Raw genomic sequence first — 19,168 nt, 5'->3', positions numbered from 1 at the left:
TAGCGGCAGCGCCATCAATGAAACACACTGCTGTCTTTGAAAAATGACAAATACAATGTACCGGTCAGAACAATCCTTTCCCCAAACTTAAGAAAAATTAAGGAAATCAAAGCCTGGATGTTGGTCCACTCATTCTTTTTGTTTCTTTCCTTAAACTCTTATCTGTTCGGACTGCTGTTCTCACTCCCTCAGAGAACTCTACATTTTCCCAGCACCCAGCCCCTGGACACTTGTGGGAGCGGAATCCACAAATTCCTTTGAGGCTCCATCACTGGTGCCAAAGTTCCCAATAGCTGAAGTTGTTAACAGGCGGTTTCTGTACTTTTGGCTGCTTTGTGCCTGGGGCGAAACTGCAGCGTCCACCTGGAGATTCCACAAGGTAGCCGGTGGAGCAGAGCTCCCCTCCAGCACCTCCACTTAACTCTTCCGGGTGAGCCCCGTCCCTACCGCTCTTTCCACAACGGTCCAGAGACCCTCCAACTTTTCCTCTCCCACTTGGAACGATTCAGCAGGACATCTACACACTGTTTTGGATTTAAGTTTTGAAGGCGTCGTCCGGCTAGTGCCCTTTGGGACTGCAGGCTGAGAGCCTCGAAGAAATTCTTCCTAACCCCCTCATTGGGCAGGACCCCCCATCCGACCCGACCCCCCTTCCTCTGGCTCACAGGAGGCAGCTGGGGACTCCCAGCCCTGCGCTCAGGGCCCTGGACCAGGCGTGTGGGCCCCAGGGTCCACGCCGGTGCCTGCGGAGGCTAAGGGGATGTGGTTAGCCGTGGGGGTGACCTCCGCTCTCACGCCCCAAGGGCGCGGCCAGCCCCCGCCACCCTCCCCCGGGCCGGGTAGCCCAATGGGCAGCTCCGCTCCGCAGGCAGGCGCAGGCCGGAAACCACCCCGCGGCCCGGCAGCCCCGCGAGACGGCGCCCGCGCCCCCGTCCTCCCCGGCGCGGGCTCCGCGGCGGCCTCGGCCGGCAGGGGCCAGCTCGTCGGGTCCCCGCCGCGCTCTTTGTCCCGGCCGCGCGCGGGCGGACGCGTGCGCCCCCCGGGTGAAGGGAGGCGCGGAGCGCGCGCGGGAGCAGCTCGTCCCCGCCAGCCGCCGGCGGCGCGCGCCCCTCCGCCAGGCAAGCAGCGAGCACGCGCGCCGGCCCGCGCCCGCGGTCGCCCCTCCCCCGTGCTCGCCTCGGAACTTGCTGACTGCGCGGCCGGGAGGAGCCGAGCCGGGCGGCGGCGGCGGGAGGCCACAGCGCGCGGGGGTCTCCCGCGTCCCCTCCGCCTCGCAGGGAGCTCGCGCCCTCGCCAAGCCGAGCTCCCCCCACCCCCCTTTTTTTCCCTCCCTCCCGAAGGCGCTGAGCGGCGCCACCCTCCGGCCGGAGCCCGGCACTGCACAGCCCCCTCCGACTTTCAATGTTCCACACTCCCCGGCCAGAGCCTCCTCGGCTTCTTTTTTTCCCTCCCCCCTTCCCCCCCCCGGCTGCCTCCATTTCCTTAAGGAAGGGTTTTTTTCGGTCTCCCTCCCCCACACCGTAGCGGCGTGCGAGCGGGCCGGGCGGGCGGCCGAGGTAAGGCGGCGGGGCCGGGGGCCGCGTGGGGGGCGGCGGGGCGGCGGCGGCGGCGGTGGGGGAGGGGCGGGGGCGGGCAGCTTTGTTCGCGCCGGGCGCCCGCGCCGGGGTCCGCGAGCCGCGGTGGGGCCGGGGGGCCGCCCGCATCACTTGGCGCCCGGCGCGGCGAGCGCGCCCGCGGCCCCCGCGCGGCCCTCCCCACAAAGGGCCGCGGAGCTGCGTGGCCGCCGTCGCCGGCCGCGGGTCGCCTCCGCGGGCGCGGAAATTTGTTGCACTTCTTGGGGCTTTGTTTGTTTGTTTTCCCCTGGATTTCCCCCCCCTCCTCCGCCCGCCCCCCTCCTCGTTATTTTGGACAAAATGTCGGTCCGAGATAGAAAAATTGAGCGAGGAACCCTGGTGGCGCCGGGAGCTTTGCAGAAGGTGCAGTTTGGATCCTGCTTTTCCCAGGGTGGCAGCTCGCTCTTGGCCGGATGAATCTTCGCTGCTGCTGGTGGAAACGGCTAGGGCAGCTTGGTAGTTGATTTTTAAATTTCCTAAGTGTTGGCTTTAAAGCCTTAACGTGCACGGAGGAGGAATCGCCACGTTCAATAAGCATATGGGCGATTAACAGGGTATGTTTTCCTCCCGGAGAGGCAATTGGGTAGCGTTGACCAGTGTCAGCGTGTAAATATTTGGACGTTATTAGTGACTTTTAAACATTTTTCAGCGAGATCTGTTATTTACAGTGTGTCATATGTTATTACTGCTCGTTGCCTAAGTTCCCTGGCAGAGCCTGTTTCATGCCTTCTGAGAAAGTAGACAATTGATAGATTGTCCAAGGGATGGAAAAAAAAATGTGAGTGGGTTTTCCAACTTGAGTTGGGCAAATCCCTGAACACTGGCGTAGTGAGACACATCAGCTCCCCTGTCACCTTGCTGTCCGATACGTGTGAACACTTTGGAAGCCTTTCCATTAAAAGACGACCCGAATGGAATTTTAAGAAAATGCCATTGGCTTATTTCGTTGATTTTTTTTTTTTAACATGCCCTTTCCCCTCCTCTTTTCTCCTTAAAAGTTTTCCAAGAAATAACTCCACCAAGATGTCCAGTGATAGGCAAAGGTCGGACGATGAGAGTCCCAGCACCAGCAGTGGGAGTTCGGATGCAGACCAGCGAGACCCAGCCGCTCCGGAGCCTGAAGAACCAGAAGAAAGAAAACCTTCTGCCACCCAGCAGAAGAAAAACACCAAACTCTCTAGCAAAACCACCGCTAAGTTATCCACTAGTGCTAAAAGGTACCACGTTCAAGAAGGGTTAAGCACACTGTCAGTCAGGGCACTTTTGTTGGTTTTACATCAGTGGCAGTGGATCAGAAATATTTACCTCCTGACCAGATTTATTTCTGCCTGAAAGAGTGTAGTTGTCATTCTGGGGTTCGTGTAGGAGCCACCTCTTTAGAATTTGTTTTAGGCACGCTTGTTCTGTACTTTGGTAACTTCAGCAAGCCTGTCCCCAGAATGAAGAGGTCAGCCCCCCAAATTTGATGGTCCAATCAATGTGGATGCTGCCTTTTTGAGTCATACTTACCTTCATTGACGTTGACACCCTAGTGATCAGAAATGGTCCCGTTTGCTAGAAAATAGATAAACCCAAGGCCTTGTGGCTGTGTGAACACAGACTTAAAACTGCCACAAACGGTTTTTGGTTTAGAACACACCTTGAAGTCATTCATCCCAGGTCGACTCTCCGTCCCGGCCACCCCACCGTGTTCTTGTGATGGCACGTGAAACTACAAAGTTAGTGTGTACAATTCCAGATGTCTCTTGGCTATTGAAAACCGTCATTGCCCTGTTGCTACTTTCCTCTAAAACTCCGTGATATGCCTGACACATTAATGCTCAACAGCAGGGGAAACATATTTTGTTTTGGGTATAAGTGAAAGATCATTTGTTTCCTGTTGATATATATTATCTGTGAGGAGGAATAAAAAGACTGTCTGTGGGCCTTCTCCTCAGTGGTGGTAGCTGTGAAATGTTCAGGAACTCGAGTCATTCAGTGCACAGACACATCAAATGTATCTATTGAATTAGTCTGTATTGACATTCTGTTGATTTTCATTGATCACAGCTAAAAGGCAAAGAAAGGCTAAAGACTGATCAAATATTGCCCTCAGTAGTGCTTCTGAAGTGCTCTAATTTTTCTACAGATTTTCACCTCATCTGTAATTAGCCAAGCAGTTATAACTTGAGCATGTATTTATTAAAATAACACACTTTAAAATAACGTATAGCCCTTTTCCATTTGTTGTAGTCTTGTGGAAGCACATATTAAACAATTTTTAAGTTTTCAAAGCAATTTACATTTGAGTAAAATTAGAGTGGCTTTTTTCTCTAATATATCTTATTACCCTTCTCCCCTCTCCCCCCAAATTTGTTACACTTAAACGTTATCCTCCTGATTAAGAAAACCGTAAGGTTAAATAAGAATACCCAAGAGTCCTTTTCAAGTGCCCCCCCCCCCCCCATAAAGATATTTGTAAATTGTAAACTTTTTTTTTCTGGAACAGATAAAATACTGTCAAAAGGATTCCTGTGTCCTTGCAGGAGGTTTCTAATTCTAACCTCAGTAAAAGTGACTTGAAGTCATTGTCAAATATTCTACTGCTTTCCCTCCTCCCTTCCTGTCTCATTTGCATATAAGCTTGAAAAGAGAATTTTTCTGGTAAAAAGTGTTTTAAAATATATTTTAGGTCCTCTGGTGAGTAATAGTGTAGGGCTACTTCCCAAATCAGGTGAAAACGAGTTACTTATTTGCAGCAGCAAGTGAGAAGAAAAGCTGCAAAGTTTCTGTTGAGGGATTTGGGTTATGCCTTTGAGAACAAAGAGGAAGCAGCCATGTTAGCATTACTGAAGGCAGAGCCAGCCTTGCATTTAACTGCATGGTGGTAGAGGGCAGTGTAACCCCCGCTTGTGCTGTAGACTACCTCAAATGCTTTTTGTCTGTTCTCATTTCACGAACAGAATTCAGAAGGAGCTAGCTGAGATAACTCTTGATCCTCCTCCTAACTGCAGGTAAGACAGCTTTGTTGTTTTGATTTTAAATTGTGGAGAAGTATCAGGAGATTAATGTTTTCTCCCCGGATGTGTGTGGGACACAAGAGGTGACATTTGCTGCTTTTCAGGTTTGCAGAAGGATTAAACAAAAATTGTCTATGGTGAATTAAACAAATTTGAGAGGGGGAAAATACTGTTTGTTCCATGTATCATGCATGCATGCTTGACCTGCAAAAACACTGAATTTACTCTGTTTACTGAGAGTCATATCAATTGATTTTTGTTCTCCAGTATTTCTGTGGAGTGTTATATCCTGAAGTACATTGCAGAAACTTCTAAAATTTTCAGCTTTAAAGTTACTGCTCGTGTGCAATCTGAACTGACCTTCCAAATTTAGAAATTGCTGAATGTGTTATAAAATGTAAATGCAGTAAGCAAGAGTAGTTGTTTCTGATTTATTCAGTGACTTGCCTTCAGGACAGGTTTTATGTGCTAAGCTAATGGATTTAGTTGTTGTTTTCTAGAGAATGCATTGCTGGAATTATTTACATTTTAAGCAAATGTCCTAATTACTGGGAAAAAAGCTTAGTGAGTGGTAGTTGAAATGTGTATGAAAAGCTGTAAATGAATTGGAATTTTGGAGAATGAATTTCCGTGGGCTATAAGGAGAATACAGTTGACCGCTGAAAGATTCATGAGAAGTATTCTATTGGGGTTCGTTTTTTGTTGTTTTTAAGTTACTCTTACTTAGTTTATGTTTTCTAGCATGACTACACAGCATGTCAAATTCATGCAGCTTAGAGAAATTTATCTTGCTTGCATAGAAGAATGAGGGGCTGCTAAAAATCAGGCTGTGTTAATCGTTTGAGACAAAAGTGTTTTATTGACTTAACCTGTCACCCTTGTTTTTGTTAAGAACTTTGTTCACTTGTGATGATCAGATCTATTTCTGAAGCTTATTTGAGATATAATAGAGTATAATCCAATTGGTTTTTATTTTGTGTGTTAACTGGATTCTCTGATAAGGTGGTTTGATTCTGGTTTATCCAGTGAATTGAACAGTTTTGCTCAAAATACTGTAATCGCAGTATTTCAGTGTCAAAAGGAAACACGAGTGTAAACTAATTGTCAGCAGGTAGTGGTGTGTCAGACTTCAACCTATTATTTCAATGCTGTATTAGTCACATGTGTCTATTGATCATTTGAATTGTGGCTATTCAAAATTCAGGTGTACTGTAAGTGCAAATACACATTGAATTTGTATGAAGACTTCATACAAAATAAAGTAAAATGCTTCATTAATACTTAAAAGTATTTATTACCCTTTGAAGTACTATTTTGGATATATAAATATCCTTTCAAAATGAATTTAACTGTGTTTAGCCTTCTCAAATGTGGTTAGTATAAAGAATTTTAAGTTATGTATGTGACTTGCATTATATTTGTATTGAATACTGCTGCTTTATAGAATAAGTGAAAGTACCGTATTTTTCCCCAGTCTTCTAAATGGTATGTTAAATCTGTAGCCATTTAGGGAGGTCAAGTTAAATTTGCTCTCTGGGCGAATCACTTAACTTGGAGAATGTATTCTAGTATTTCCCTCTATAAAACATATAAAGATCTATCAAATTTAAGACTCTTAAATGTTTTGGAATTGCTGTAAGGTCAACATTTTTGAAAGGTTTCTGTTGGTTTTCTACAAATGTCACAAACTAGGGCATGTGCGTAAATCTAGAGAGCGCCCAGTAGACATGTGTTGAGTGCCCTGAGAGCAACTGTCTAGTGTTGCAGCTGCTGAAGAAATACTCTTAACATGTTCAACCCAGGGATATAGTTCCACACAAAGTCACTGAGGATTATTTTCAGGAGTATAATCTTACTGTAAAATAGAAGGCTTCAACAGTCTTTTATTTTCCTCAGGATGATATACCAGATTTCATGTGAGTCCTTGAAATAATGGATCCCATTTAGTGATTAGACTAGTGCGATGGCTAACCTTTGGCACTGCTTATGACTAGTAACCCAGACCACCTATCTGGGCTTTCCTTTGAACACCCTGCGACTGTCAGCTATTGTAAACAGAGTCTCGCAGTTCTCCAGTTCTTGATAGCATCTGAGTTTCTTTGTGTAAACAATTAATGAAAAAACAAACAAAAAATGTACGTCTTAGAAATTTGGAGTTGTTTCTTATTATTTTGGGGCAGTTTTCTTCTGTATGCTTAACATAAAATATCCAGATACTTTTGTTGCGCTACTTAAGTGACTTCATATTCTTTCGGGAAGAAGATCGATCGCTTATGCATAAACATGTATATTGTACAAGGTAGTTAATAGGTCAATACCGTGTCTCATTTAAGGGCCATTTTGTGTTCCTTGCTGCATAGTGTCTGCCAGCTAGTCTTTTTTTTTTTTGTTTGTAACTGTTGTGCCCATCACTGATGGCCCCTTGTAAGAGAGAGAAGAGAAATGGTAAGGCCCAGTCCTTGTGCCTTAGCAGGAATTTGCAGTAATAAAGTATTTAGTGAAGGCATGTTAGATCGTGACTTACAATTCTGAATTTGTATTACCTTTGTACCTTCATGTTAGCTAGGTGAAGTTCAGTTCATTGGTGCACAGGTGAGAGTGTTAGCTTGTGTAATCGCATTGAACAGGATAAGTTTATTAATTTAAAATGGGGTTCTATGTTAATAAACCTCAAAATATAGAAGCTCTACTGCCTGAGACCTGTTCAACCTAATAATTCTTTCCTGTTTAGTTTAATCAGGATTCCATTCTGGTTCTAAATAGGGTTTTTACAAGCCTGGCAAAGTATGAGGCAGATTTCATTCTTTTTCAGTGACAAAATTGGTTATCTCCGTTTTGGGAAAAGTTGAATGAGATACCACAAAATTCTCTATAATTAGCCTGATAATTTTTCTGAGATAGGGAGATGACTTTCAAGCCCCCTTTCAATGTTTAGCAAATAGAGTTTTCTTTAGTCACTGTATATTTTGTGTTATGTGCACCCAGGGCGATTTTTACCAGCACCAGTTCTCCTTAAGCCATTGCCAACACAGAAAAGACCCGTGCTCCCTAGGGTCTGTCCTGGCTGACCTTTGAAAAGAGATGACCAGAGCTTCCTTTCTGAGCACCTCTAGGTGGCCTGGAAGCTCCAGCATTTTGGTTAACAAGCTCGTGGGCTAACCCTCTGAACCACCATTGACAAGATACACTTGATTGTTGAATTAATTGTGTGGGTTTAAACATATTTGCGCTTTGATAAAAATTGATTTTTGTGTGATAATATCGGTAAAAGTGGTAAAGATGCTGTTTCTACTGATTGATAGTATTTCTGTGATGGTTACGTATTGGAAGACCACGGACCCAAGTGTCTTAGACAGGCATGTACCATTCACTGAGTGCCTTCAGGCTTAGACACTGTGCAGTACTCGACTGGCATCCTGTTTGGAGTAGCATGCGCAGAGTTGGTGTGCCTGTGAGAATGAATTGTGCTTTTAGAGGAAGTTGGTGACTGGAATTGTTAGTGGTGTCTTAAGACATTTATGTTCCTTCTGTGCCCCAAAGTCTGTCCTCTCAACTATCAATGTACAGTGTCAAAACTTTAGAGAGATACTGTTGTTGTTGTTTTTAAGATAATGGGTTCTTATCAGTTCCTGATTTTTTTAAAATATGAAAATACTCTACTCTCTATCACATTCTCATGGAATCTGTTAAAAGTCAATATTCAAAGGATATTTGTTAATAGATATTGGATGTGGGAAAGTTGAATATTAAAGTATGTTGTTATAGCATTAATAAAGGTTGTTTAGTAAAACCTGAAAATTTGTTAAAACTGCAGATTTTGTTACCCTCCTTTTAAATAATGATTAAAGGAAGTTTCAAATCAAATACTGGGAAGCGGTTGAAACTACCTCTTGAAGTTACCACCACGTTGAATTACTCTGTAGCTTAGACTAAATTTTTAATAATGTAAGGATGATCTGCAGAGGAGCAGCATCTGTATTAAACTGCTGGGATTGATAAAACTTGAAAAACTCAAAACTCAACTACTATGGAGTAGATTCCGATTCTTAGCGACCCAGTAGTACAGGGTAGACCTGGCCCTCTGACCCTTGGGTTTTGAGACTAACTCTTTACAAGGAGTAGACATTTCGTCTTGTCTTTGAACTGCTAACTTTGCTGATTCCCCAACGGCCTCCAGTGCCGAATCTCAGAATCTGCTTTTCTGAATGTTTGAGGAACATTGATACTGGGACTAGCTTTTTGTTCAAAAACATTCTCTGTTATTTATTAGCTGTGTTACCTTAGTTCATGGGCTAGTTCTTTCCTTTAATTTCTTCAGTTGGTAAGATAGAGATTATAATGCATTGTTAGGAGGATTAAAAACGTAAATAGTCTAAAATTTTGAGGCTGTGGAAATTGGGTCAGTAAAATGGCCAGGACCTCTTAAAAGTAGGAGAGGCTGTTAGCAGCGTGCCTTCACCCTTGCTGGAAGTTTCTCGATGCATCAACATTCTGCAAAAGGAACAGTTTCATCTTAATGGACTTATCACCTACTTATTATGGGCCAAGCAGACATTTTTTTTGATCATAGAAAAGCAGATCCTTAGAATTTAAGCAGAAGGAAATTAGCCCAAGAACAGTGGTGAGCAGATCATTTAAATCCGGGTGCATCCAAGGCACCTCTGGGTTACCGAGTGGCACCACCCAGGAATGCATGTATAAGGTGGTTGCCCTCGGAATCGGTCCTGACTCCTAGAATATACCCCATGAGGTTTTCTTGGCTCCAATTGTTACAGAAACAGATTGCCAGGTTTCTTTACTTTGGAGCCACTGGTTGACTGAGTCTTCCATATCAACCTTGGGACTAACAGTATAGTGTGACTGCTTAGCACATTTGCATAATGGCTCCTATGTGCAAGGCTAACAAATGGTTCGGCGGAGTATGCTCTGACTGTCCAGTGTTTTAGACAGCTGACCCATAAATAAGGCACACTTGAACTGTGTGGATGGATTCACATGTGTGATGTGTGAACTTAAAAGACAAAACCAAAAAAAATGCCACGTGTCATGCTTCTCATCTCTGTGGGAGCAGTGTTTGTCTTGCCAGTAAATTGCATCTGAGCAATAAAAAATCATCTCTTGGGGTTCTTGTGCATTTTTCATCCTGTTTAGTGCAAAAGAGTAAACTTTGAATAACACCAGGGGACCCATACAAAATGCCACTGTTGAGGTTGAAAGTGTCCTAAGAAGCAGAGGAAAGTTGAATGTCTTGAACACGTTCCAGAGGTTGAGGTCTGCAGCTGTAGTTGCTGTCCGCCATCAAGCTAGATGGATTTAGTGGAAGGACCATGTAAGAGAAGAAAACACATTTGTGATGTGCTCACTGCAGGTATGCCAGCAGTCATGAAAACCTCGAACATTTTGAGAAATACCCTGTTTTTCTTGTAATGAAGAGGCAGGTGTTTTGTGGGGATAGTATAAAATATGCATACCAGATAGGTGTTAATCCATTTTTTGTGTTGGTGCCAAGTCCAGTCAGCCACAGGCTATTAGGAGTTACATGTAGGTTTTCAACTGCATGCGGCGAATTTGCCCAAGGATCAAGTGGAATGATCAGTTTTGCCAAGAATATGATTATATTAGTATAGTAAATTTTGGATTCTGAATTATTAATGTAATGTGCCTAATATTACTTAAACATGGCATTCTCTTCTAGTCTGTTACAGGAGGAATTTTGAAACTATCTTGTCTTTGGATTATGAAGGCGAGCGAATGACCAAAATTACCATGTGCTTTATATTGTTATTGTTTACATATGACTTCATTTACTTACATATGACTCGCTCACACAAGCCGTGTGCTTTTTCTTGATTCCTTTGAGCACTGTTATTGTTGTATTTGGAGACTGTACTATGTGAATGTTTGCACCCTGTTAAGTAAAACAAAATGATTTGTTAATCACCTTTTATTTTAAACTTTTCAAAAAAAATCTGGCTCCCTTTTTATTTAAAAATAATTCTTACTGGAAGGCTTGGTTTCTAAGATAGAAATTATAGAAACTCTACTTGGGTCATCTGTAGATGGATAGCTTCATTATAAAGTTTATGATTAATAATTCTAAAATTTGGCATCAGTATAAATCTCAAAAAGGATGGGAATAACTAATTATTTTACATGACTTATGATTAGTTAGAAATAATTTTTCTGTAAGCTAATACTTGCTTTAACATAGGATATTACTAATGCTGTAATATGATTGTTTGTCTTCTACAAGAGTGAGTGTTTTTTGAAAGGAGAGGTTATCTTAATTGTTGTTGTATCTCTTGCTTCACACACTGAACCTTAGTGACCTGGTGGTTACTCATTGGGCTCTTAGTTACATTCTTGGAAACTCCTGGGGCAGTTCTGCAGCGACTCATATGGTTGTGACGAGTCAGCACCAACTCGATGGCAGTGAGCTGCTTCACAAAGTGCTTTGTGAAAATTTGCTAAATGGTTAAATAAATAGCAATCTTCAAATTGACACAGAAATGGAATTTCTGGGCAAAATAATACTGCTGGATTGGAGACCAATCTGAAATACCCTGTACATTTGCCTTTTTTCCACATTGCAATTTTTAATGTAATTATCTTAGCTATTTTTTACTGGGAAGATGCAATTGACAACCACAGGAAGCCTGATGGCTTTTCCCATGGATGCCAGGGTAGCAGAGGGCTTATAACTGACGAAGAAAGTTTTCCCTTTTCCTTCTCATAGATGGCCATATTTTGTCACGGATCTGGTAAGGCAAATGAAGATAATGTTTTTAGAAGGTGGATGAAATGGTGGGTGCTTTTTTAGGAGGTTGCTCTGTAGCTACTTTCAAGTCCCCCAACTTGTTTCATTACTTTCTGTGTGGGGTACCAGGCCCACAATCAAACGGGTCCAAGGGGCTGTTGTGTCATTAAGGGGTAAAATTAAAGAGACATCATACAATATAGGCATGCAGCTGTTCACCTCACGGGCGGCCATGATCTCAGCAGCCAGGTCCACGCAGAGAGGGAGAATATAGTTCTAATCATAGCTTATACACATGTCGGGGACATGCAAGCCCCCTGATGACAGGTAACCACATGTGTAACAAGAAGGGGCTGTACAATAGGCATACGTCCAACAGGAAGGGGACAAGCTAGGGGTGCACACGCAATAGGAAGGGGAGGCACTAGGGGAACACGTGACAAGATGGGCGGGCCCTAGGTTCAAGATGGCAGCCTAACCTTGGTCCTCCTTGAGATGGCTTGACCTGTGTTTGAACTCTCCTTCAGGAAAGCAATCCACTCTCCTATCGGCAGGGAGTGGGCCCCACCTAGGGTGGGACAGACAATAGGTCTGACTACTCCAGCCATCTGATAACCCTCAGGGAGATAACCTCTCAGCAGTTGACCTCCAAGTGTGTAGTCAGTGACCATGCATTCTTAGGTTTGGCATATATTGTGGGGGGACAACCTGGGGATAAACCTTTCTGCATCCCACATTTCTGTAAATTAACTCATTGGTGCCTTATTTGTCTTTGGCTTAATTTTTATACAACTGAAAGGTATGTTTAGTTACCAGGTAAATCAATAGGATTTTTTTGCTTATAGTGCAGGGACATTCATGAGAACCTGAACAGGACTCATCACCATCAAGCCAATTCTGACTCTTAGGGACCCTACAGTAAGGTGACCAGACGTCCCACTTTTGAACAATTTGTCCCACATCCCATGGCAGTTTAAAATGTCCCAATTTTTGGAAAGAATGCACAAGCTAGGGAACGGCGGGAAAACTGGAAGGGAATATACATAATACATAATGCCATTCAAACAGCTGCTGATTTGCCCGTAGATGTGGAAAATATTGTTATTAAATTATATTCATATTTCTATATATACACTGCGTGTTGAAATGCTTAAAGAATTTTGTGAAACTGCGGAAGTCGAATATCAGAAAATACTTGGATACAGTAAAACACACTGGTTAGCTCTTTGCCAGCTATCGAAAGAATTTTGAAAATATATGATTCTTTGAAATCCTACTTTCTATCACAGGATAAATGTCCTAGAATTTTAGAAGAGTTTTTTTAAAAGGAATCTTCAAAAATCTGGCTAGAGTTGTGTACACAATCAAGCAGCTCTTTTTCAAAATGCTATAAAACTTATTGAAGGTGACAAAATTTCGGTAATTGAAGTAGCAAATGAAGTTAATAATTTAAAATTTCAGTGTCAAGGGTGGTTAGAAAATAATTTTCTTCTGTTAACTATCCATAATAGCCAGCTAGAAGAACAAGGTGCAATAAATCGTGCAGATACCATGAATCATGTTAAAAAGTTCTATAGTAACTGCATAGATTATTTAGAAGAGTGGACGGTACATTACAGTGATATTGAGCATTTTCATTGTGTTTCATTAAAACAAGAACTTAATTGGAATGATGTACAAAAATCATTCGATCATATTACTCAAAATTTCCCATATAGTGATATTTCTGAAAATGCTCTTTTTAATGAATTATCATTATTTTAAATATATATTGATAAGGAAAGGGTTGTTAAATCTTGGGTATCAGCAAAGGTCACAATAGAGAACAAATTGTTAGAAATATTTCATAGTTTTGAAACAAACCATGTTCCATAAAATATTGCACTAAAAATTGTGGAACACACACTGTCCTTAGCAGGAATTAATGCTGCGACTGAACGCGGATTTCCTACGGTAAATAAACGACATCAGAAAAATCACAATTAAGTGTTGAGACTTTGAAAGCCATTTTATGTGTGAAATATAATTTAACAAATTCTTGTGAAAATTTTTATGACCCTTTAAACGATAGCAATCTGCTAAAAAAATTCACTCAAATGAGAAATATGCCAAGGAATAAAATAATACTATATGTAATTTTTAATGTATTATATTTGTAAATTATACTTATGTTGAAATTAAAAATTACAATACTATTTTTGCATTCAATGAAAATTTTTCTTGCTCCATATAGACCAAATTTTTCGTCAATGCCCCCCACGGTCAATGGTGTCTCGCTTTACCAATGTTAAATTCTGGTCACCTTACCCTACAGGGCAGAGTAGAATTGTCCCCTGGGGGTTACAGATCTGTAACCCGTGACTGGAACAGGCTGCACACCCTTCTCCCACAGAGCGGTGACTGGTGGGTGCAAGCTGACAGCCGTACCCCTCGCAGGCCAGTTCTGAACCACTGTGCCACCCCTTCTTCAAATGAGAATAGAGAAGTTGATGGAAGATTCTTATCTTCACCATAAAATTGAGATGAAAACACACAACCATTTGTTGGTCTGGAGCAGTTTTCCCAAATGGACAATAGCACTCCCTGTGGGGCCCTGGGCATCCAGGGGCCTGCAAAGGCAGACCACCTCCACTGCATCCTGGGTTATGGGCTGTAGTACAACTAGCTTATTGTCAGGAGGTGGTTGAGTAATTTTTTTCTCAAAAGGGGGTGGTCGGCCAGATAAGTTTGGGACTCTGGCTTAGAGTATTGTTTTTCCTTCCTGAAGTACTTTTGGCAAAAGTGTATTTGCACATTTTACTAGGATCTGGAAAAGAAAGAGAGCTTTTCAACAGGGTCAGCTTGCTTCAGTCCTGGCCTAGCCTGTTGATGACCATGACTGAACTTTTGTTTTTAACATTTTATTTGTTCATATCTATATTATTATTTATTTTCTAGAATTTTCAAAACTCTTCTCTAATGATATATTTAAAAAGTAGAATTCAAAGAAAAGAAATGCCTTTAAACTTTTCACCTTTCTTTCACCTCTTGAGATAAATGGTTCTCAACTGGTGCCAATTTTCTTTCCAGGGAATAACTGGAAATTCCTGGAGGCTCTTTACCTGACATAACTGCATGTGTGTTGGCGGGGAGGGGCGCTTGGGAGTTTCTGACATTTGAGTAAGTAGAAGCCAGCAGTGACGTCACATACCCTAGAACTCACAGTGTACAGCTCCTGATAACAAGAATGCTGAGGTGGAAAACCTACACTAGATACTTGTTCTGAAGTATCTTGGCTCTTTTTAGGTGATTAACTTTTTACTGACTTTTCTATCTGATTTATGAAGCCTATTCAATACTTGCTCATCCTTTTTTCAGAGCTGGTTCCCTACCTTTTACTAACCCTTGCCCTGCAGTCAATATAAATCTTACATTGTATATGGGATTGCATCTTTATGTGAGATCACAGGACCAGCTGAATTATGTTCTGTTTAGGCCATATTTTTCTTTCTTTTTGGTCATTTCAAGTTGATTTTTTCAAGTCAATTCACCCAGTGATCTAACTTTGGAATTCCTGGGTGGTGCACAAGGTTCTTGCACTCACTCATCTGGTACCAAAAGCTTGGAAGCTCAAGTCCATCCAGAAGTGCCTTGGAAGAAAAATGTCAGGCTCTCCTTCCCGAAAAATACACCAGCCATTGAAAACTCCCATGGGGTTTCTAGTTCGACAGTCGTGCAGGTGAGAGGTGACCCTTTGGCAATCAGTGTTTTGGTTATAATCCAGCTTTAGTCTGGTTGTATTGATGTTCTTTAATGAGTTCATTGTGCCACAAAGCGACTGTGTACTTGGAGAGTAGAAATACATTCCATCAGTTTCTTTGGGCTGTGATACTCTGGGATGTTCCTGAGTGGGACAGTTTGTATTTGGCTGCTAATCAAAAAGGTTGGTGGTTCAAACTCACCTAGCGGTAAGCGGAAGAAAGGCGTGTTGATCTGCTTTGGTAGAGATTACAGCTGAGGAAATCCTATAGGACTCGGGTCTATCCTGTTAACATGTGGCTCACCTGGATGCTTTTTTCCCCAATCAAATGACAAGATCACCAGGCTTTTCTTCTGCAGCACTGCAGAGTGGGTTTGAATAGCCAACCTTGTGCAAAGTAGCTGAGAGCAAACCATTTGCACTGTGCTATAATCTGTCAGAGAAATATTATGAGGAAATGATTGAGATGTCAGTCTGAGGTCCAGAGGTTAATTACAAAGTCAGGTTAGAAATAGAAAGCCCTTTGAATGATGTGCTTTTTCAATAAAGATTTATTTATGTGGAAAAAAAAAAGAAATAGAAAGCCCTACTCTTAATTTGCCTCTGGTTTTTCTCGCCAAGGCACTACAGAAGTTAATTACATCTAGTCTCTTATTTTTACGAGTCCATCATCTTCTATTCAAGTCTCTGAGGTTGGCTATGTTTCAGAATTTAGAAATTGTCCCATTTCATAAAGGTGCTATGACCTGAAAAGTTGTGGAACAGTATCAGGGGTGCCAGGCGTGAAGAAAGCAAAGCGTCATGAAAAAGAGAGGAACAAAAGAAACATTGACATAAAAGAGCAGAGCAGAAGATTTCAAAGGGGGCTGGAGAAGTGTGCAAAGACCTTGAGTTAGAATACCAAAAAGGAAGAACACACTTGGTAGTTCTTAGAAAGAATTAAGGAAAAATTCAAGACCGTAGCTGCAATATTGAAAGATTCAATGGGCAAAATACTGAATGGTGCAGGGAGCAACAGAAGATGGGAGGAATACAGTCATTGAATTAAGGTGATGTTGAAACCATTTCAGGAGGAAGCATCTGATCAAGGACCTATGGTACTAAAGGAAGCCTGTGATATTCAGACTACACAGCCTTGCTGGCCGAAAGTGAAGAGGATGAAGCGCTCACTGATGAATGTCGAAGACTTTAGTCCGCGGCATGGATGACACCTTCACATCGTGTTTCCCAAAGTGGGTGATGCTGTCCCCTGGAGTGCACCAGAATAATCTAGGGGAGTTTGGGGAAAGCAGATCTTTGTACTTTTATTTTGTAGTCTGGACTGTAGTGCAAAAGTTTTAACTTGCCAGCTTGAGCTGAGTGGGTTTTTTATTTTTTATTTTTCCTGAAAAGGGGACAGTAGGCCAAATAAATTTGAGAATCTATGCAAAATAAGTCATCACAACTGGACCAGTAAGCAATGGACATCATGAAAAGTAGAGAAAATATGGAAGTTGTCAGGATTTAATTTTACTTGGATTCATGATCAAAGCCCATGGAAACTGCAGTCAAGAAATCAGATGATGTATTGCGTTGGCAAATCTATAGCAGTGGACCTCTTTTAAAGTGTAAAGAATAAAGATATCACTTGGAGGACTAAGGTGCACCCGGCTCTAGCCGTGCTATTTTCAGTGGCCTCATGTATGTAAAAACGGGACAATGAATAAGGAAGACTTCAAAGATTGAATTATGAGGTTGGTGAAGCATATCGAAAGTAACGTGAGCTGCCAGAAGAACAAGCACATGTGTCTTGGAAATACAGAGACTGCTCTGGAAATACAGTCAGAGAATGCTCCGTAGAAGCAAGAATAGCAAGGATTCTTTTCAGCTCCTTCGGACAAGTTGCCAGGAGGGACGGGGTCGGTGCCTGGAGAAGGACATCATGCGTGTCTAAGTAGAGGGGCATAGTAAAAGAGGAAGACCTTCAGGTATGAGTTGACACAGTAGCTAAGACAATGGGATCAAACATAGGGATGATTGTGAGCAAATAGTGCAGGACCAGGCAGGTTTCTACTGTCCTATATACAGGGTTGCTGTAAGTAGTAACTGACTTGACTACACCCAATGACATAGATGATGTACTGTATATACTTGATTATAAGCCAACCTGAGTATAAGCCGAGGTACCTAATTTTTACCTGGGAAACTAGAAAACTGATTGACTCGAGTATAAGCCTAGGGTGGAAAATGCAGAAGCTATTGGTGAGTTTCAATAATCAAAACAAATGAAAATAAGATTACTAAAAACTGAGACATCAGTGAGGTGATGTGTTTGAATATTTATTTTAAATAAAAAACATAAAAGGACAAGTCATTTAACATTAGTAAGCTAGCACAGTAAGTGGAAAATAGGTTCAACAAAAACAATAAGGTATCAACAATGAAACCTTAAGAGTACTATTCCCTGAGCTCAATCAGCAACCAAGCTAAAATGTAAAGAGTTAATATCCTTCAAAACTGGATTCCTCATCATCATCCGTATCCCAATGCAGAGCTTCAGCTGGTGTGAGGTCATCATAGACGCTGTCCTCACTGAGATCGCCGTCATCACCATCACTGCTGTCATTTTCATACAGAGCACAGTCTTCACTGACATCCATCGCATTACTAATACTACATTTCTGGAAGGCACGTCACACCATGTCTTCTGGAATGTCTTCCCATGCTTCTCAAACCCACTTTGCTACTAACTCTATGTCAGGCTTCATGAGATTTCCTCCTTTTGTTAGTCAGGCTTGACCAGATGACATCCATTCATGCCACTGACCCGTGTATAAGCCAAACCCGTTTTCCAGCACATTTTTTGTGCTGAAAAACTCAGCTTATACACGAGTCTATACGGTATTTGGTTTTTATATGGCACCCTTGCAGGGTCTAGGCAGCACTCCATAATCTAACAGTCACTCACTCACGCACTTGCTCAGTCCCTGCAAGTTGATCCTGATTTATGGTGACCCTATAGGGCAAGAGTAGAATTTCTGCCTTGGGCTTCCAAGTCGTTCACATCTCTATAGGAGCAGCTTCATCTTTATTAAGGAGTGACTGGGGATTCAAACCTCTGACCTTGAGGTTAGCAGCTCATTTTGTAGCTCACTATGTAACCAGGCCTCCTTAATCAAACAGGACTATTTCTGAAAGGAAAAAAGATAATGGCCCCATAGTACGACTATTAAAATGAGAATTATTAAAACCACTACTAATGGTGAAAAGGTATTTTACAGTCTTGTCATGTTTCCCTTTCTTTTACATGTTTCCTGATGGGCACTTACAGTTTCTTAGGGTTTTTTGTTTTTTTTAGATCATTGCTTTGGTTGCTTAACATCTATGCTTAACTTAACATTTTCTTAGAGTCTTGATTTTTGAGTTAGGCTACAAAAGGATGCATTGAATAATGCTAGTCTATGTTGGAGTGGCAAACCTACCAGAGATTAATGGCTTATGTCTTCCTATGAGTTCACTGTAAGGAACACTCCTGAATAACTCTGGCAGGTATTGACTCCACTCAGCTATTTGCATCCTGTAGCATTGACTTGTGGAACGTGATCAGGCAAGAGAGCTATTGTTTTAGTCTGAAAGTAAGACATAGATTAGTCACATGGCCTTACCAACTGCAGGGTGGCTGCAAAATAGGGGAGGGAGAGCATTTGGGTATTCAGTGAGAAATCAACTTCTGTGCCGGAAAGGACATATATTTCTATGAACAGGTTACTTTCACTCTCACTTCAAATGAGGAAATAATTGAGTACTTAAGGCCCTGTAAGATTAGATTCCATAGTGCAATACCTATTCATACAATTTGTATTTAATTCCTGAACCAGCCCAAGATAAAGTGTCATCATTCTTGTGTAGATTTCAAAACTGAATGGGGTATTTGTTGAGAAACTTGACACACATCTAGTTAATATGAATATCAAATAGATCCAGGGCCAAAATCTAGATTCACTTTTGACATGAAGGCAAACATTTTTGTATTACATAGTGCCACTTGAGAAAGCTGATAAAAGCATTCAGTGATGATTTA

General features: G+C 42.0%; 1 protein-coding gene across 3 annotated transcripts in view; it reads left to right on the top strand.

Annotated features, from left to right (window-relative positions):
* Positions 1-278: 278 nt before the first annotated feature.
* The window catches only part of UBE2E3 (ubiquitin conjugating enzyme E2 E3), an 83,318-nt gene continuing 64,428 nt past the window's right edge, over positions 279-19,168 (top strand). The window contains exons 1-3 of one of the 3 annotated variants that reach the window (XM_075529465.1): positions 279-430; positions 2,612-2,830; positions 4,556-4,606. In XM_075529465.1, the coding sequence (XP_075385580.1) occupies positions 2,637-2,830; positions 4,556-4,606 (245 nt within the window). In that variant the 5' untranslated portion in view covers positions 279-430; positions 2,612-2,636. Of the gene's footprint in view, positions 431-931; positions 1,119-1,160; positions 1,557-2,611; positions 2,831-4,555; positions 4,607-19,168 lie in introns of those variants that run through there. The other 2 variants (XM_075529466.1, XM_075529464.1) reach the window with 2 other exon arrangements.

This window comes from Tenrec ecaudatus, chromosome 13 (assembly GCF_050624435.1).
Source record: "Tenrec ecaudatus isolate mTenEca1 chromosome 13, mTenEca1.hap1, whole genome shotgun sequence".
In the NCBI taxonomy this organism is placed as follows: Eukaryota; Metazoa; Chordata; class Mammalia; order Afrosoricida; family Tenrecidae; genus Tenrec; species Tenrec ecaudatus.
Note: the sequence above shows the minus strand (reverse complement) of the source record. Positions and strands in the feature narration are given on the sequence as shown.